We start from the raw sequence: 21,474 nt of genomic DNA, 5'->3' as shown, positions 1-21,474 counted from the left end.
ATACTGATACTAGCAAGTCTTTATTCTGGAACATTTTAGATACATAAAAATGGAGACTAGTATATACCCATCATTCCAGATATAACAGTTACAAACACATGGTTGTATACATATTTTCTTTCCCAAACTATTTTGTTTGAAATATCTAACTTCATATAGTTTCACATGTATTTTTAGTACATATCTCTAAAATATGTGTATTTTTCTTTTAAATACCTGTATCGTATCTTAAAAATGGCTAGTTTTTGTTGAATAATTAAAGCTGAGGTTTACATAGCTCTTATAAATGATTTTTTTTTTTACAATTGATGTTTTGAATTGTCTGATTTTCTCTCTCATTTTTTTCTTTTTTTTTAAAGCCTCATTATGCATAGTATCTCGCATGCTGAGTTTTTCTGATTACATCAGTACAGTGATTTAGCACATTCCTGTGTTCCTGAATTTTCTGCAAACTGAGATATTCAAAAACTTAATCTGATTCAGGTTTTGGTTTTGGAGGGCAAAATGGTAAAGCAAACAAGACTATGTCAGATATGTTAAAATCTACAAGTTCTTAATGATAATGTGTGAAGAGTTACTACATTTTTCATCTTGAAAGAATGCCAACATAACCCATTATTCTGAAGAATATCTCTTATTTTTTTTTTCTTCTCTGATGTTGGGAGCTATGATACTTCAAAAAGAAGCTTAGACTTCTTTAGTAAGTTTCTGAGGCTAAGAGTATTAACAGTTCAAATTATTGACTCTTTTTCCTGACCTTTCTGTCCTTATTCTTCTGAAAATTTTTAGCTTTTTTTTTTAACTAGAATACATAGAAAAGTAAATCTTAAGTTGTATAATAACAAAGAATATTTATCTTACTATCAGGTAAATACCCTTGAATAAAAATTATGTGGCCTTTAAATAATCAGAAAAGGTTTTCATTCTTTTTGTGTTATACTAAAGGTTTAATTTAATCGAGTTTTAAATTCTATTACTGAATCAATTGAGTAATTAAAAAAAAATTCTGAGTTTTTATTGAGTAATTTCTACCATTATTTTGTAATTCTTTTTTCCTCCTTAATTAGTAGACATTTTAAACTGTCATCTTGGGTTTTTTAGTTGATATATTTGCACATAAATCTGTTAAATTTGTCAATTTGAGGATAATTTAAATTATTGAAGAAAATGGGATGTTTAAGTTTTCTAGGCCCATATTTGAAAAATAGCAATTACTGGTATTATCTTTAAATATAATCACATGTAAACCATATGTGATGAATTTCTTAAGGAATCTTTCATTGAGAATTAGAAAATTCTCCTGTTCTTTTTATTTATCTGAATATTTACTAAAGAATTTTCTTATAGTAAACTGATACTAATGTCTGGCATGACTTTCATATTTTTGGAGTGAATGTATAGCTATTTGTATGTCATATGCATAAATAATCAAGTTAGGGGACTAGAAGGAAATAATTAAATATATTGCTAATTTTACTTTTTTAAAAAAGCTATTGGAAATATTACTACATTTTAAAATTGAATTACTACAGGTTCTTAGTTTTAATATTTTAAGCTGGGTGTAGTGGCTCATGCCTGTAATCCCAGCAATTTAGCAAGATCCTGTCTCAAAATAAAAATAAGAAGAACTGGGGATGTAGCTCCTGTGGGTTCAATCCCCACTTCCAGGGGCTGGGGCCAAGTGTGTTGTATTTGAAATTCATTTTAATGTTGTATAAAGTATAAAATATTACAGACATCCAAAGAAGTTTGAAAATAAATTTTAGATATTAAACATACTCTGATGGGCTTATTGGCATTTCTAAATAGATCACATATTGTTTCATGAGATTATATTCTTAGAAAAGGATTAAAAGATAATACATTCATTTATATGATATATTTCAGGGAGTTGAAGAAGCACATGTTGCATATTTTGAAGCGTCATAATCAAAATTAATTTGACTAGAGCAGAATTCATCAAACTATAGTCTTTTACCATGTCCATTTTAATAGTACTTCATCACAGAGATAAGAATAGTATTAATCTTTTCATAAAAAGAAGAAAACTGGGCTTGTAACTGTAGGCTGAGTTACTCAAGTTAACTCCATTGGCTGAGGGAAAAGAATTGCTTGAGCCCAGGTTTTGATGCCAGTGTGGGCAACATAAGAAGATTCCAGCTCAAAAAAGAATGTTACACGACTTTTGATCCACAGTATTTTAAAATATTTGTTCTTTGCCTCTTTATAGAAAAAGTATATTGAATCTTATGGTGAAATGTTTGTGATTTCTTAGAATTAGTATTTATGTTAGGTTATAAAGTTACTGAACTCTCACTTTTCTGAAGAGCTAATATATATCAAATAGTATATAAAAGCTGGCTGTGGTGGTGCACACCTGTAATCCCAGCAGCTCATGAGGCTGAGACAGGAAGATCAAGAGTTCAGAGCCAGCCTCAGCAATAGTGAGGCGCTAAGCAATTCAGTGAGATCCTGTTTCTAAATAAAATACAAAATAGGGCTGGGGATGTGGCTCAGTGGCAAAGTGCCCCTGAGTTCAATCCCAGGTACCAGAATGAATGAATGAATGAATGAATAAATAAATAAATAAATAGTACATAAGTAAGCTGATAATTTGTGTGACAAAGGAATTATGTTTAGGGGAAATATCATCTTTTCTTTTTAAAAGCACTTTTGAGATTAAAAATCGTATGAACAGACACAAGGCTTTCATAATTTTGTTATTAGTTTTATTTAGTTCCTAGCTTCATACTGCTTCTTGCTAATGTAAAACTAATCAAGCACTAAAAATTAACAAATGCTCTTTACCTCTCTTGACTGCATTTGGAAAACATTTTGTTAATAAGAACATATTAAGGCAGTTTTCTGAGATATTCGTCCTTTACTTTATAAAATGTCATTGGAAAAATTGTTAAACTGTTTTAATTCTTCTTATTATTTTTTTTGTTGTTTTGTTTTAAAGCTTTGAAATTAGGCCCTCTTATGTGCTTTCTCTTTTTTCACTGTTCAATTTAAAGGGAGGAGTCAAATGGTAAGTGTTCAGCTTGCCTAGTAATGAAAGTAGAATTTTCTTGGTTAGTTTTCATATGTCACCTTTTATTTCTTTATCATATTCCCATTAGATATATTCCAACATAATTAAGAGCATGGAGCTATGAAGTATTAAAAAATTGATTTACACTTTATATCCTAAATACTAATATTTTTTAATGTAGCGAGGGATGAAGGAAAACACATCTGGTCATATTTATTTTTCTTTGTCAGCCTTCAACTTGATGATAACTTTTATGACATACATGGAAATATATTTTTAAGAATATGTTGTCTATTTTTCTTTAGAGAAAAATCAAACTGATAATTGCTATTGTAATAAATGAAACATTCGCTCTTGTAGAATAACATACTTTTGACTACTTTAAGAATGTATTTTTATCCTGTATCATTTATTTTTAGGTTTATCTTGTACTATAGCATGGAGTGTATTTGACCATTTTTTAGGTAGTTTTTATGATCATTTCTAGCTAGTATTTACTAAGTTGCAGTTTTCTGCTGTCCCAATTTTATAGCTTTTGGAAACATAACAATTTAGAAATAATGAAAATTTTATGAGGTTGGCTTTTTTATGATTGTCTTGTAATTGTTTTCATGTTAGGTTGCTTCATTTGCTGTAGATGAAGTAGTTTAAACACTTAAATACTGCAGTCTTTTCTTGTGGAAAGAATTTCTACTAGAGGAAATGGTAGATTTTAGTTTAAATATCTTGTTATTGCAGTTTCTTGTAGTAAATATTGCTTTTGGGGGATATGTTAGTGTCCTAATAAATATCCAGATGTCAGTATTTTTCTAGCTATCATAATTGTATCATGTGGTGATACAAAATTTTGGTAATGTTTAGAATGCTAGTAGTTATTATTTTTTTTAAGTCGCATTAAAAAAATGCTAGTAGTTAATTTTAAAACCTGAAAAGTTTCTATTTCTGGTTTGGTAAATACTTTTTGCTTTTCAGTGAAGAAAAGAATGGCATTTAAGATCTGTTTAAATACCCTGCAATAAATTAAGTCTTGGTACTGTAATGTGTGTGGTCTCAGATGTGCACATAATAAACTTGGAAGTAAAGGTATATTATATGCCAAGGCAGCAGTTTGATTCCAGTTGGGTTCCTTTGACAGCGTATTCCTTGTTGCAACCTAGGGCCTGTGAAATACAGATCAGAAACATTAAGAAAATATATCCAGGGGCCTCTTATGTAGCTTAGTGATAGAGTACTTGCTTATTAGTATCCACAAGGCTGTAGGTTACATTCCCAGCACCAAGGAAAGGGAAAAAGAATTATATCCAGAGGCTGCTGGTTTTATGTCTCTTCCAAGGACAGTGTTTTTCAAACACTTGGGAACTTTTTAAAAATGTGGATCCCATTGTGGAATGGTGGCACAGGCCTATAATTTCTGTGACTTGGTAGGCTGAAGCCAGGAGCATCACAAATTTGAGGTGATACCTTATATCAAATAAAAAGGGCTGAGATGTAGCTCCATGGTAGAGCACCCCTGGGTTTAATTCCCAATCTGGAGAAGGGGGGAAAAATAAGTGGAGCCTTAGATCTTATACCTAATCATAATTTTTTTTGTGTGATTAGATTCTGAAGTATCTTGAGTATCAGTTGCTTTTTTTTTTTTTTTTAAATTTAGTAGTTCTTAAACTTGAACTCAAGGCCCACTACATATTTTGATTCAGTAGTTCTGTGTTGGAGACATGGGCTTAGCATTTTAAAAAGTTCTATACCTTGCTCATTGTCTCTATTAGGGAAAGTTGAAATATCACAGATTGTATATTAAAATGAGAATGATGGTAGTAGATTTGGGTGGGGGGGCTTCTTGAAATGTGAATGGAGAGTGTACTTGTAATACAGGGGAGGATTTATTCATATTGAGTACAGTTTAAATAGTGCAACATTCTGTCTGAATAATGCCATGTTGATTTAGGCGTGGCAACCTTGAATTGGGCTTTCAGATTACATATGTAGAGGATATTGTCTCAAATGACAGGTTAAGTTTTTAATTGTTTCATCCAGACAGGGGTCAGTAGAGTAGGACAGGGTCAATCTACATGCTATCTATTTTTGAAAATAAAGTTTTATTGGAACATCATATTATTTTTTGTTGATTAATTTCTGCTTTGCTTTACAGCCTGAGTTGAATAGTTGTGACACAGCTTTATGAGGCTGGATTAAGACTATGTGGCCTGCAAAGCCTGAAATATTTACTATCTGGCCTTTAACAAAAAAATGTTTGCTGACTCTGATCTAGAGCCAATATGAGAATCGGGTGGAATCTATCAAAAGGGACTCATGTTAACCAAACTCATAGTTTGAGAATTTTAATGCAAAGTAATTAATTTGTATGTTCTTTTCCAGTGTTTTTAGAAGGCTCACTGAGCAGACAACTCATATCCTAAATTCAAGATTCCTGAGGAAGGAATCCAAATTAGTGTTCCTGAGGTTCACTGGTAGTTTTGGTTATGGGTCAGAGCAAAAGTTATGGAAGAACTGGTAAAGTTTCACTGTTCCAGACTGATACTTGGGAGTTTCCAAATCTTTGTAGTTTTAATATAAACCATTATTCTTTAAAATGTACCACCTTTTGGTGAGTAGTGTCAAATTTGGCCTGTTATTTAACCGGCCACTTCGTTTTGTTAGCTTCTCCTGCTTCCTGTATAGGCATTGTTTCTCTTATTCATTCCTTGATTTAATGATAGCCTCACTTCTGGTGAGGCATATACAAAATTCAAAGCAACGATCCCTATTGTTTGTTACTAATGAATAGGTACAAATTCATTTTCTGAAATGGCTTATGAATTTTTGAGAGAAGTGGCAGTTTTGTCATCTCCGCCTGACCATCTCTCTTTTTCTGAAAGCTATTTAGCTCTAATAAGTAATTTGCTGATGTACAAGGATGGGGGGACGGGGAGATACCTAAAGTATTCAAACAAAGGACATACTTTAAAAGGGATTTTTATGGTCTCATAAGCTTAGAGGAATAAAGAATTATATGCTGTAGAGTTGTTAGATTTAGATATAGCCTGCTGGGCGATTGTTGTCTGTTGCTAATATATGAACATGTTGGTGAAAATCTAAAAGGATAATAACATAAATAATTTATAGTGGTCTCACATATAGTGTTCTAGTTGTGACCAGTTATTCACTGAAATAATTATTAGTATAAAGTGAGGACTTTTCTAAATACTTCGGATAGCACATAATTTGAACTTAGAGTTTAAGTTTGAAATATTTAAAATTCTAGAAAATGATCTTTAGGATTTTGGTGATTTTTGGGATATTTTGATTGAAGGTATCAGTGTTAACTAAGTGTTGAATTCTTGGACCACTTCTGTAAAATGATTTATTTAATATTCTTGACAAATCACCGGTATTTTGGTTTTGTTTTTGATATTGGGGACTGAACCCAAGGCTTTATTTGGACAAGCACTGTACCACCAACCTACATTCCTAGCACTTTTTAAATTTTTATTTTGAGTCAGGGTGTCACTAAGTTGCTCAGGTTGACTTTGAACTTGTGATCCTCTTGACAGCCTCCCAAGTTGCTGGAATTACAGGTGTGTGCCATCAGACCTGGCTAAAATTACTTTTTAATAGCAGGCATAAAATGGGCTTCTTTGGGTGAACCAGGATGTATGTTTATCCCAATCATATTTTATGATTTTTCTTTCTATATTTTCTTAATCATTCATGTTTAAAACAAATACAGATGGAAATAATTACTGATTCTCTTATCCTCCATACATTGTTTTATCAGAGGTCACTTCATTTTATTGGATTATTTTTATGTCATTTTTAGTTGACTTTAGCTTTTTTTTTTCCTTTAGACTCTATTTGAGAGAGGTTCATAATCGAGAAAATTTTCCATGTCTTTTTTTTTCTTTCTGGAGAACCTCCATATAGGCTCAGTTAATATTATTACCTCTGACTTATTATGCCTGCTATGAACTTTCTCTCTCTCTCTTTTTTTTTAATCTTTATTTTTTTTTTGTTTATTTTTGAACCCAGGGCCTAATGCCTGTGAGGCAAGTGTTCTACCACTGAGCTACACCCCCAGCCCTGAACATTTTCATTTTAGTGTAATTTTTTAAAAGTGATGATCAAGTTGGAGTCTTAATTATTATTAATTTTTTACTTTGTGGTACACTAATTGTGCTGAGTGTATTTGAGCTCAGGAATTAATGTATTTGTCATTTTTTTTTTTTAGATGTATGTCGAGAGAATTACTTGCTTCATATCTTGTTTTTCAAATGAAGTGAAGCTCAACCGTGGTTTCCAATTGGGGTGGAGGGAGGTTCCAGGGATTGAACTCAGGGGCACTGAGTTCAGTCAGCGGGCACTGACCCTAGCGGGCACTGAACCACATCCCCAGCACTTTTTTGTATTTTATTTAGAGACAAGGTCTCACTGAGTTGCTTAGCACCTCCCTTTTGCGAAGGCTGGCTTTGAGCTCTCTATCCTTCTATCTCAGCCTTCTGCGCCATTGGGGTTACAGGCATGTGCCACTGTGCCTGGCTCAGTATTCTTTATGGGCCACCATACCTTGGTATTTATTGAATGCTAGTCTCAGATGCTAAACATTCGATATTTTGGAAAACAAAGGTGTTGTTGAGGTACAACTATTGATGCATTTTTATAGATTTCATAACAATCACATAGAGAAGAGTAGTTTTTAACAACAGTCAAATAACCAACAATTTTTTTGTGCTTGGTTTTCAGCACACCTAACTTTTCAATATGCAGATCCCACGTGAATATCCCTTCAGAGTGTTAGGCTTACAGGAAGACTTGGAGGTTTCCATTCAGAAAGAAAAGTTTGTTCATTGTTTGCTGTGTTCAAAACATAGTGCTGAGCACCATAGAGAATACAGAAGATGTTAGAAGATTTTAGTTGCAGACTGCTTAACACAGAGAATGTTAAGAAATAAAGCTAAAATATTCTGAGAGTTTAAAGAAACCTGGGAGTGTTGAGTGTTATTGAAATATTTATGAAAATTTCTTTGGGTGTTTTCTGTTTGTTTTTTTAAACCTAGAGTATTGCTTTATTATTCTGCGATGTGGTAGGTATACCTCATGTAATGGTAAGTTCTAATAATTTTTAGTTCTGAATGGTAAGATCTTACTTTTAGCTAATGTTCTCCCCACCACACCCCTTACCTTTAAAAAAAAAAAAAATTGGAGGAGAGTCAAGATTGGCAACTAGAGGTGTTTAGCTAAATGTGTTTTTTAAATGCCTAATATATGTGATATAACTAATTAAAAATTTTAAAATTATTCAGTTGAATTAATAACAAAAATATTCTAAGAAGGCATAAATTTACTTTCATTTTGTGACAGCCTATTTAGAGCCACCTTATAGGAGTTTTTTTTTTTACAAGGTAATTATAGTTTTAAATATTTTTAGGTCAATCAGTACCTTCTATACTTCTAAACAATCAGTATCTTCTATACTTAAATATTGAACTCTTCTATACTTAAATATTGAAGCTTGGTAATATCATCTGAAATGTTAGAATTTTATGCTAAATTAAACTTGACAAATGGGAATGTTAATATCTATGTTTAAAACTACCAGTGGTAAGGCATAGGAACTGGATTTTTAAGCATGCTCCACTGATGGAATGCATTAAAGATATACTGTTAATAATTATAATTACAAACTTTGGAGGACTTTTTAAATACCTGGGGCTAGAAATATTGCTCAGTTGGTAGAGCCCTTGCCTAGCATCTGTGAGGCCTAATGTTTCAATACCCAGCAACCCCTCTAATGTCTGAAAAAAATATATGGGTAAGTTTGCTCTTTTGGTCTTATGATGTCTTCTATATTGTGCTCCATGTTTTAAATCCTGGATTTTCTGGTTGTAAACTTAACCATATTTTAATTTTCTCTTTTTTTGTGTGATGCTGAACCCCCTGGACTTTGCACATAGCTAGGAAAGCACTGTGCCACTGAGCTGTATAACCCCAGGCCTTAATCATATTTTTTATAAGATAATTTCTTCATCTGGCATATTATACGTTTTCTAAATTCTGATTTTAAACAATTGATATAATTGTTATTGTAGTTTCTCCTACAATTACAAATTTTAAATAACTTGGATTTTTTTTGATGCTATTTAAGTATTTAAAAAATGATTGTATTTCAAATTATTTGCTTTTGTTGGGTACTTAGAAAACATATATCTTATGTAAACATGAAAGCTTCTGGTAAATTTTAAGATAATTTACTAATGCCTAATATCACAAACAGAAAAGGATAATCTCCTCTATGAAAATGTGTACTTAATTCCTTATCCATTGGACCTTATATTCCTTATTTTCTTTTGCTGCTGCTTTCTTCTTTTGATGGGATCAATTTGGAATCGCTTCTTCTACAGTTTTTATTTGTTCTTTTGTTTCATCTATATATACTGTGACCTTGCTAGTTGTGATAGTTTAACTTTGGTAAGAAAGAAAATACACTAGAAAAGAGATTATGGATTAAAGAAATGCAAACTAGTCACTAGTGACTTTATGTGAGATTTGGTAAGATTCTCTTAATATTAGTATTGGATTATAGCTGAGATTGCTGGTCATTTAAGGAGTTTGGGGTAAAAAAAATGAATTATTACCAAATCAATGCTAGGTTTTGAAATCAAGCACTTCTTCAGAGAGAGTTTGTGAAGACAATTGAAAATGTTTTGGGGTATATACATTGAAAATAAAATTCTCAGGTGAATGTTCGTTTAAAGATTCAATTTGTAAATTATATATTTCCTTTTGTTTCTTGATGTGTACTCCATTATGCATTATTGCATTTTGTTCAATATCAGTTAGAAAAGTATTCTATGTATTAAAAAGTAGCCATTAATTTTGCCAACATACTCTTGAATTTGACAGTAACATGAGAATAATTCCTTTACTCATTAATTGAATCAGCCTTTAAAAATACGTTATTGAATGAATTTTGTTGAAAGAGGTACCAAAAATATCTCAAGTTAGTAGGCATAGTACATTATCCTACTTCTGTTATTGCCTCTCTTTTTGGTTGGATATTTAACGAGGAACAAATATTTTTGTTTCATGACTATCCCTTATAGTCTTAAGATTTTTTTTTCTTCCTTTTGTGTATATGTGTCCTGGGAATTGAACCTAAGACCTTAAGCATGCTAAACACATGCTCAACCACTGACCTGTGTTCTTAGCTCCATGTTTCTTTTTTTGTTAAGCAGACTTTTAATTTTTTTTAGAGCAGTGTTAGATTCATAACAAAATTGAACGGAAGGTACAGAGTTTTTCCATCTACTTCTGTCCCATTTATGTATGGACCCCCTCTTATAAAAATCTGGCACCATCAGGGTATGATGGTGTATGCCTATAATCCCAGCTTCTCAGGAGGCAGATGCAGGAGGATCACAAGTTTAATGTAAACCTTAGCAACTTAGCATGGCTGTGTCTCAAATAAAAAAGGTCTGGGATGTGGCTCAGTGGTAGATTGCCCCTGGGTTCAGTCCATAGTACATGCATACCTACAGACAAACACACACACACACACACACACAAACTCCAATACATAAAAAAATTCTTAAAAAATTTAAATATCCTATACCACAGCTGTACATTTATTATAATTGTTAAAATTGATGAACATACATTGATACGTCATTATCAACCAAATTCCATAGTTCATTAGAATTCAATCCTCATGTGCATTCAGAGGGTTTTGACAAATGTACAGTGATTTTTATGTACCATTGTAGTGTCATACAGAGGTATTTATTCATCCTTCCCTACCAACACCTGGTAATCACTGTCCCTTTGTCTTTTTCCATAGTTGTGCCCTTTCTGAAGTGTCAGTTATTAGAGCCATACGGTGTGAAGTTTCTTTCATGTCTTTTCATGGTTTGATAGCTCATTTCTTTTTAGCACTCAGTATTCCACAGTTTATCTATTCATCTACTAAAGCACATCTTGATTACTTCCAAATTTTAGCAGTTACAAATACAGCTGCTTTAAACATGTGCAGATTTTAAATGGACAGAAGTTTTCAGTTCCTTGAAGTGAAAAGCAAGGAGTGTGATTGCTGGATCATATGGTAAGAATATGTTTAGCTTCATTAGAAACTGCCAAACTGTGTTCCAAAATGGCTGTATCATTTTGCATTCCCACCAGCAATTAATGATATTCCAATTGCTACATATCCTTGTCAGTATTTGGTGTTGTGTTTTGGATTTTGGCCATTGGAAAGTTTTGTAGAGCTATCTCATGTTAATTCACAATTCTCTGAAGATATGTGATATAGTTTCATTTTAACAGTCATAAAATTAAGGAACATTTTCTTCAATATTCATGGATGAAGATATTTTGGATTGAATGTATTCAAATTGGGGGAATCTTAAGTTATATAAATTAAAAGATTATCTTAGTTTCATAAACTATTTTTCCTTTTCCTATCTAGCAGTGAGCTATATAATATTTGGATTTTTTAAAAATTACCTGAATTAAAAGTGTTAAATTTTCCAAAATTTCTCTAATGGTTAGGTTCTAAAGTTTATATGCTACTATTTGAATTTTATCCATGGGAAACATGTCTCCTATTCCTTTTTAGTTTGAGTATTTACTTTTATCTTAAAAAGATAAATTTGTGATGCACAGTCTTCAATATCTTAACACCTTTTTCATGAATGAATAACTTCTTGGCAAAGATTTTAAAAAATTTTTTCATAGTATTACATGTAATAGATTTTTGTTCCATTCTTTGTTGTGATTGTTAGTGTTTCTGAATGCTAACAGTTTGTATTTAATATTTCTCAAGAAAATTTGATTAGTTACCTTTATTCATTTATATACATTTCCTCAGGGAAGAAATAAAATAATGCCATTTGCTAACTCTTAATATTTTAAATGCTAAATGTAATAGATTTTCCTAGGACATTTACTTCTATTAATACTTAATGATAAAAAAGTTGAATCTTATTGCTTGCCAGAATTTGCTTTGCTTTTCTCTAGGATTATATATTTTAAAGTGGATTTAAATATTCTGTGTCATCATTTTTAGCATTTTCTTTTTTGAAATGTGGAACTTAAATAGTATATGGGGATCTCTAGACAATCTTTAGAAGTTTCCTGAGAGGTAAGCATGAGAGAGGTCTTTATGAATATTTTGTTCATTAATACTTCATTCACTCAAAGAAGAATAAAGATTGACACATTGGATGAAACTGACCGTAAAGTAAAGTGTTGATACATTTTAAGGCAATTTCTTAGTTTAGTGTATCATAATATTTAGGTATTCATCTGACCCTTTAGTTTTAATTTACCCGATACCATGTAATTTCTTAAAATTAGGTTAACTTAAAATACTACACAGCCAGGTGTGGTGGTACATATCTGTAATGCCAGCCTCAGCAACATAGGGAGGCCTAAAGCAACGTTGCTATCTCTAACTAAAAATATAAAAAAGGGGCTGGAGATGTTTGTTCAGTGGTTGAGGCCCCTGAATTCAATCTTTGGTACAAAACCAACAACCAAAAAAACCTACATAATGTCTTATTTAATATCGCTGTCCCATGTATTAAATATTAAAGGAACAATATCTTTATTCTACAAAATAAATCATTTCAAGTGCCAGTAGTGTTATGGTTAGCATACATTTGAAAATAGGTTAACTGATACTAGTATACATTTTTTGCTAGTTTACATTTTTGTGAAATAAAACAGTGGTTCTCAAAAATTTTTGACTTAATATTCCATTAAAAATTACTGAGGGGAACCAGGAACCGTGGTACATGCCTGTAATCCCAGTACTTGGGAGGCTGAGGCAGGAGAATCACAAGTTCAAGGCCAGCCTCAGCAACTTAGAGAGGCCCTAATTTTGGAGACTTTGTTTCAAAAAAGGGAATGAAACTAGAGAGATACTGAGAACTTCAGAGAGATTTTCTTTAGATTATGTAAGTATTTGCCATTTTAGAAATTAAGACAAATCTTAAAGAAAATGTGTTTCAGAAGGAAGAGTGGCCTTATTTTACTTTTTTTTTTTTTGCAAATGATTTTAATGTTTGGCTTAGACATAGTAAGGAAAATGGTATTGTTTTACATTTTGTAAATTTGCTTAATGTTCTTCTCTATAGGAAATAGTTGACTTCCCATATTTGCTTTCACATTCCATCTGTTGCAAAAATTTTTTGGTGAAAATCCATGAAGAAAATGTGCTTTACATGGATAAATAATAGAGGCTATCTTAATAACCTTTTTAGATAGTAGCTAGTATTCTTTGATACCTCAGTAAAACTTAAGTGGTAGTGTCTTAAAAGTATGTTTTGCAATAAAATCCATTGATGTAACTTGAATTTTGGATCTTTTATTCATGTATAGTTTTGTAATGTCATTAGAAAAATACTAGTTCATTGACTTAATTAGATTGTCCAAATGGTTATATGTTTTATTATACAGATTTTTGTTTTTTAAATCACCTTTCTTAATAACAGCCTCATTAGAAAATATAAACTAGATTCTCTGGGCAGTAATCAGTTTGTCAGGTGGTGTTATATGAATTAAAAATTTTGTTCCATGATGCTGGGTGTGATGGTGCATGCGTGTTATCCCAGCAACTCAGGAGATTGAGGCAGGAGGATCTTAAATTTGAGGCCAGCCTCAGCAATTTAGTGAGACCCTCTCTTACAAAATAAAAAGGGTTGGGGATGTGGCTCAGTAGTTGAGCACACTTGGGTTCAATCCCCATACCAATAAAAAAGTTAAAAAAAAATTGTTTCATGAACACAGTGGCTCATTATGTATGCAACCCAATCACACAAATGCATTTTTTGAAATACCCATCCTACTTCATAAAGCAGTGCTCTATGCCTACATTTTTAACATTATTGTTGTTACATAGAATATTTTAAAGCATGCGCTCAAGGATAAAGGTTTAATGCAGTTATTTTTAGTATTTCATTAAGGTATTCATAATTGAAACTTTTAAAATATATCACGTGACAAATACAGTGATTACTAATTTTTAAAAAATGAATGTAAGTCCATTGATTTTGCTAAAATGCTGTTGTTTTTTCCTTCTCCTCCTCCTCCTTTTTTTTTTTTTTTTTTTTTTGCCAGCCAGTGCTTCAGCACTTTTAAATGTAGTGAAAGTTGATAAGAGTTTAAAAAAAAAAATCTTAACATCATAGTATTGTACAGTATAGTGTTTTAACTCTTAGGGTTAGTAAAAGATGGAATAGTTTTCACCTCTACACTTCCTGAAAGGATCGATCCATGAACTGTACTTCGAAAACTCCCGTTTCTATGGGATGTGATTAGATATGTGGTTCTGGAAATCACCTGTACATTTCTTCCCTTTTTGTCATTTCTTTATTTAAATGCATGTGAATGACTAGCTTTTGAGAATACATCTGTGAAATAATTCTTTTTATGGAAGTGCACCCAGTTATAGAAATACTATAAATTGAACAAAAAACTTACCTTTTTTTAGGCTCGGTTGCTAGAATTCTTGAATTAAGGTACTTTGTGAAGGTGGAAATTTTATGAACTCCATAGAATTTTACAGGGTAGTTTAACCACTTCATATCTGTGTAACCTCAAGTAAGTTATTTTAATAGCTCTGTGCCTCCACTTTTATGATCTCTAAAATGGGATAATGGTAGACATATTTCATGGGGTTGTATCAATAATTTTAATACTGAGTTATTATAATAGCTTTGTGTTTTTGCACTGCAGTCTTTTAAAGTGTTATAAATAACTTATTTAATCTAAAACCATGTCTCAATTTATGGCAAAGTAATAAAGCATTATTAAAATTGGTTTAAAATTCAGTGATTTCCTTAAGTGATTCTTAATTCCATATGCAACACATATAAAGTGATGAGAATTACCATCTTAAATTCAGCTTATAAAAGCATCTTAATAATATAATCTCTTCCTCTTTTGCATTTTGCTACTAATATGTAATAGTGGATTTTAGAAAATAACAGCAACCTGTAAGGTTGAAAAGGAAACTGAAAAGTTTTACTCTTAAAATTGTGAGAAAATGGTATCAAATTAATGTCTTGAAAACTTAAAAGAGTAAAGCTGTATAAAATAGTATTCAGTAGTTTCCCCTAATATACTGTCAACATTACTAAATGAAAGTATATGTACATTTAGTGAAAAATTCTGTAGTGTGCAACATGAATTGGTGTTTTCATATACTCATATGCTGTCTTAGATAAAGAATGATAGTTTAGAACTTCATTCAGCTTATAACAGCATCAGAAGGGGAATGTTAGTGCCACTATTTGTATAGTTGACTGAAAACTAAATCTCTTCCATGTTAATATTTCCCATAAATCTCTTGATAAAAACGAATTTTGAATAATACCAAAAGAAAGTACTTAACTTTGTGAATAATAAAGCTAAGCATTGCTGTTCCACAAAGTGATATATTAGAACTGAAAAATACAATTTTTAAAAGATTGTTCCTTCACCCCACCAAATACATAAATCCTGGTTCCCTCAAAAAAGTCATCATAGAAATTTATCATGTATTTTAATATCTATGGTGTTAGAATGTAACCAGCTTCTCAATAATAAGTTATCAATTATAAATAATATCTAGAATATGCTGGGTGTAGTTTATCTTTTTCGCATGTCAGTAATAGTATCCATTAATGGGCAAGAGTTTAATACTCATTTTTAGGAAAGTTAAAAAAATTCTTATAATAAGAACCTTGGCATTTTAATTTTCTAAGTAATGTGACAAAATATTTCTTACAATGGTGTGCTTGTTGTATCATAGCTTCTTTAATTGAATCATAGTTTAGTTAAAGATTACCTTTGGCATCTCCATTGAGGTTAGATGGGCAGTGTTTTTAAAAAAATTTTAAAGGAGCCATTTGCTATTTAATGACATTTCCATCATGTTTTTATTTTCTTTATTTCTAGTTTCATATGTGCTTTTTACCAGTATTTTATATCATTAAACAGGAGTTAAAGTGAATGTTTAGATTTTAATAAAATTGATTTTAAAGGAACAGTAATAACACTTTCTTTAGATTTAAACATTCCTGCTTTTGTCTCGGAATGTTTTTCATGATTATTGCATTGAACACATTTGTCTGAGATTTGAAATGGTCATCAGTGTAGAAATTGCAATTTCAAAATGTTATTTCATCATTTCTCCTAGATATTTCATTGAAGTTAATCTGTTATTGGTAAAGTTTCTACCAAGTAGATTCTGTAGTGAAATTTGAAAGGTTGTGAACATTCCTATGACCTATTGTGTTAACTGTTAACCTGAATAGTACATTGTTTCAGAACTTCCCAAATGTGAAACACTTTCATTCAGGTTTTAAGTAAAAGCATTGCCCAGTTACAGGAAAGAAGTATTGTATGGATCTTTTAGTAACTGCTTTTATAGAAACTGAGTGGAATGATGCTTGATTAGTTGAAAAATAACAAAGTGCAAGAATGAATTATAATATTTAGACAATAAATATCATCTATAACTTTGAAACTTCAGTAACTTGGTTGAAAAACAACTGATCCTAGTTATTATTACTAGATTTTCCTCTGCTTGAAATGTGGACATATGTCTTTGATCTGTTGGGATAAAACATTTAAATAATCTATGGTAGGTTTTATGTAATCTGGTTTGTTTGTAATCTAATCTTGTAATATAAACTGGTTCTAAGCACTTGTAGTGTATTAAGCATGGGAGACAGAAGTTTCTTTTCTGTGTTCTTATTAAGTAAATGATGTTGGAAATTTTCAAAAATTTTACTGGAAAGTGATATCCCAATTCATTCTTTTCTTTTTGATTTTAGATGGGAAATGTAAAGTCTTAAGATCGATAGGTTGACTGTGACAACTATGTTTACTTACAGAGAGAACAGGAAATGAGAATGGGTGATATGGGTCCCCGTGGAGCAATAAACATGGGAGGTAGGGATTTGAAGCAAAAGCCTTCTGTAACTTACTTGTAATTCTTTGGGGATTGTATATGTTGTTTGTGATATCTGTATATCAGCAAGAAACTAAAATATGGAACTAACACTGAAGGTGAAATTTCTTATATTTATTAAAGTGAAGTATTACAATTGCATTAAAAATATATGCCTAGGGAGGAAATTTGAAAGATACACTTTTGTAGCTGAAATGAACAAAAATTACAAATTGGATTTGAAGTAGCCTCAAAGTAGCTCATTTGTTACGTGATGTAACACAATTCTTTTGTCATACTTTAAAAATAAAATTACATGCCTTCAAAATGGCTTTTTTTTTAACCTTGGAAATGGATAGTTTCTATTTGTGTTTTTTAATTTTTTTGAGAGCATTTTATGAATCTATTTTAAACTAGTTTTTTTGTAACTTTGAAGCTGCTTTTATTCATGTTACTGAATATTTAACCCTTTTCTCTTAACTATGTATTGTACATGGAAGATTGGAGATACCTATGACATAAGGAGACGAGATATGCCTTGCTAATGCATATCTTTAAAATTGGTGTGAACCTTAAAACAAAGTATCTTCGTTAACAACTTAATTTTAACTTGCAGAGCCAGGTTGTCAAGAAAGTAGAGTCAAGCAAATAAACTGAGGGAGAAGTTGTTGTGGAATATCATAGATCTTAATAAATTTGAAATTTGAAAATGCCATAAATTTAAATATTGGATAATCAATTAAATTTTATATAGTCACTTCCACATTATATTGTCTCACAGAAGCTGTCATGAAGTTAAAATCTTTATATAGCTCAAATGGATATACTGTCTTAAAGATCATATTACCAGGGCATCCAATATTACATAACTTGCATACCCTTCTGATAGGTTCTTAAAACATGTAGTATATGAAATAAAACTTAAAACATGGAATGTGGATAATGAGCATTTTTGATGATTAGCCCCCCTTTTTTAAAAAAAAATAAAAACAACCTCCGAGAAAACCTTTGCCAGTTCTTTCACATTTCTGACAGAGTACCTGGAAACATTAATTGCTATTTACTTAGTCATTTTTCCTATCAGACAACAAATGGTTACTGAGCATCTCTGATATACAAAGAAAGCACAAAACAAGGCCCTTGCCCATAAAAAACTTAATGATGAAGTTAGTTCTTGAATACATGCTAAAATCAGTGAAACGAGAATATAATTTCTAAATTATGAAATACAGTTGTATATAATGATGTACCAGTGGTTCAGAGTAAATTCTGGAATGGTATAATGACAGTCCATGTGTTCTTTAACTGCACGAGTGAGGAGGTCATTATGGAATATAAGCAGTTTCAAAGATTGTCATTAATGATAGAACAAAACTTTAACATAAAACTTAAAACTATTTCTGATGCTTCAGAGAGACACTGAGAAACATCCTCTTTGCTTGATTAATAATTTTATGACAGTATGCCTTTATATTCTTTATTTAGTTAGAAATTCAAGACAATTTAAATTTTTTTAACATTTCAGAGAATCATGTTTGTTTTAGCACTTATTCTTCTAAAGTCTGATTCATTTAATATTCTCTTCTTTAGTCTTCATTCAGTGTGAGACTTTATCTTAATAGTTTACTCAAGTTATAATTTAGTTGGGTTGGTGTTGAGTAAGTGAAACTGTCATATTTCATCAAGTTACATTGATAGGGCTGGAGGGTATTTAGTACTAGATCATGTGCTTGGCATGCTGGAGTTCCTGGGTTTGATCCCTAACACAAAAATGAAAATGAATAAATCGTTGATTGAATGTGGCATCAGATTTTCTGGTATGCCACTAGTGAAATATAGATTATAAAACTGCTTTTCAGGTAACCAGGTAATGTCAACATTTCTTAGATCCTTAAGTTTAGTTTATTTGTAGCCATATAGGTGGAAGATATAACTACATGTAGGTAGGAATATATATTTTTTTCTATTTGTAATGTTTATAGTTGTGCAACTTAAACTGACATAACAAGAAAGAAGGGGAAAGGCTTTAATTTTTTCTTTTTGGGGAATGTTAAGTTACAGTATGTCCTAGAACTGTCTTCCACCCTTTTTCATTTTTAGATTGTGGAAACCTATTCAGAATGACAATTTGTTATTATATTGAAGGAATGGAAATATTTTTGGATAAAGTGTAGATTTTTCAAAAAGAACATTTTGGGATTAAGGAGATAATTCCTTCCTTTGAAATTGCTTCCTAGGGTTGGTTTCACAAAACAATAGTATGTGATGCCAGGCATTGATAGGGTATAAGTTGTCTTTCTTTTACCTGCTCCTTTGACTCAACTCTATAGAGTTCAGCTATATTAAGTATTCTGTAATGAGAGTGAATGAAAACTTAAGCTCCTTTTATAATGAGTATCTGCAAAATTGAGTTCTGAATACCAGAAAATTGACCTACATAAACCAGGGGGAAAAAAACCTCAAAATTGTAATCAGTCACTTAAGAATTTTTAATGATAAACAAGCCTGAGCATAAAAAAGGAAAAAAATGTTTCAAAGAAAACACCTAAAAATGTTGTCTTTGAAACTGTCATGTATAATATTATAGCTGAGACCCTATTGTAATTAATTTTAGTAGATTGTTTTATAAAAAAATTTGATATGTCTCTATCCCCATTTCTAGAATTTTGAATGTTAAAAATGTCCATATAATCATTTTATCTGTGTTTGGGTGAATTTTTTTTAAGTAAGTTTCATCATGATGAGTCATTTTATATCATTTTGGTTTGGATTTTATTTTTTAATGTTTGCAATTTGGGTAGATATTTAATTACTATATTAAAGTCAAGAATTTAACTTCAAGTGATTTTTGCAGAAAATGGTTTCCCTCTTACAACTTACTGTCATTTACACGTTAATATTTTTAGCTATAATTTTAAGAGCTAATTGTTTGTTGATCATTAAGACTGATAAAATGTAGTCAAAATTGCTAGGGATTGTTTGGTTTTAAAGTAGGATTTAGTAAATGGTACTACGTCTTAAGTATCCTAAAATTCATAGTTACCTTATTTGTTTTATGTGTGTTTATTTTGAGGCTGAAAATTGTAGAGTGTAGGTAATGTTCTGTTACAGAATAGATAATTGAGTGTCTTATTTTCAAGGAAAGGATTTTGACAATAGTTTTGGTGTATAGATTGCATAAGTTTTATAAAATTTTTAATGTTTACTAAACTAAGATAGGACAGCTCTAAGTATAGATTGTTTTACATAGATGCGTTTAGCCCAGCACCTGCTGGTAACCAAGGTCCTCCTCCAATGATGGGTATGAATATGAACAACAGAGGAACTATACCTGGCCCACCAATGGGTCCTGGTCCTGCCATGGGACCAGAAGGAGCTGCAAATATGGGAACTCCAATGATGCCAGATAATGGAGCAGTGGTAATGTATCATAAATATTATTTTGATTATATTCAACTAATATACAATTCTGCCCCAAAGATAACTTCACACTTAAACATAATTTGGCATCATTTGTTTTAGCAAAAGAGATGAATAGTCATTGAAGAAAAAGTAACTTTGTGAAGTTATATTTTGATTTATGAGAAGCACTTCTTAAGTAGCTTGAATTAAGATTACCATCCATGGCATGCTTTTGTACCCAAGTATATAGCAAAAAAAATAGTCATTACAATTATTTCCAGTGCTTTTTATTTGTATTCACCTTTATCAGCTTTCAGTGCATTGGTTTAGTATTTTATGATTGTGTTCCTTTTCTGTGTAGACTCCTTGCCTTTGGGGACAAAACTCCAATATATATGAAAATGCAATTTTCAGTAGGCATTTTTTATTTAAAAAATGACTTGTTTTGATTTATATCAAAGTACTTATTTTCATTGTAAAGTATTTTAATGTAAAAACACTAGAAGTCTTTTTGTATGTTCTAAACTGACACTGCTGTATTCTTTTCACAGAATTACTAATTATACTTATTAAATTTAAACTTTTTAAAGTCTTTATCTGAGAGTGTGAAGATATCTTTGTATGGGTTAAATATTATAAAAACAAAGTTTCTCAAGTGTAATTTTTATTATATATTATCAGTAAACAAGACTGATAATCTTATCATTTTCCATATGCCACTATTTAAATGAGGCTTTATAATAGAAAATATTATTTCCTCATGTGGTATTTGTTCATGGATTTCAAATAACATCTAGAAAGAAAAAGTGGTTGATTGTATATTTTGAAAAGGCAGTTTGTTTTTGAACTTTCCTATCAGATGTTAAGGTACCATTGCTGCTATAAAAGAGAAAACACTGCCAGTTAAACTCAGACATTCCATTAGTGTAAATCCATGGTGATCAAGAGGACTCTAAAAATAAGATATTGTATGCTTGGGTGATAAAGTTTTTGTTTTTGGTGGCACATATAATGCCCTGGGTTTGATCCCATCCCCAGCAGCAGCAGCACCCTCCCCCCCAAAAAAAAAAAATTCTTGCATTTTAGAATTGAGGAACGCAGTGTTTTATCA

The 21,474-nt window shown here is 31.2% G+C and overlaps 1 protein-coding gene across 3 annotated transcripts in view; it reads left to right on the top strand.

The window, feature by feature from the left end:
- Window positions 1-21,474, top strand: part of Pspc1 (paraspeckle component 1) — a 94,721-nt gene that overhangs the window by 43,473 nt on the left and 29,774 nt on the right. For all 3 annotated transcript variants that reach the window (XR_006852292.2, XR_006852290.2, XM_046447481.2), the window contains exons 7-8: window positions 16,906-16,963; window positions 20,212-20,381. Coding sequence is in view for 1 of the 3 variants with exons in the window: in XM_046447481.2 (XP_046303437.1) it covers window positions 16,906-16,963; window positions 20,212-20,381 (228 nt within the window). In the remaining 2 variants the exon portion in view is untranslated. The remainder of the gene's footprint in view (window positions 1-16,905; window positions 16,964-20,211; window positions 20,382-21,474) is intronic.

The sequence above is a fragment of the Marmota monax genome, unplaced genomic scaffold (assembly GCF_021218885.2).
Source record: "Marmota monax isolate L192 unplaced genomic scaffold, Marmota_monax_Labrador192_F-V1.1 WCK01_AAM20220418_F8-fsc00043, whole genome shotgun sequence".
Classification (NCBI taxonomy): domain Eukaryota; kingdom Metazoa; phylum Chordata; class Mammalia; order Rodentia; family Sciuridae; genus Marmota; species Marmota monax.
The sequence above is the reverse complement of the archived record's forward strand: the minus strand, read 5'-3'. Positions and strand labels throughout refer to the sequence as shown.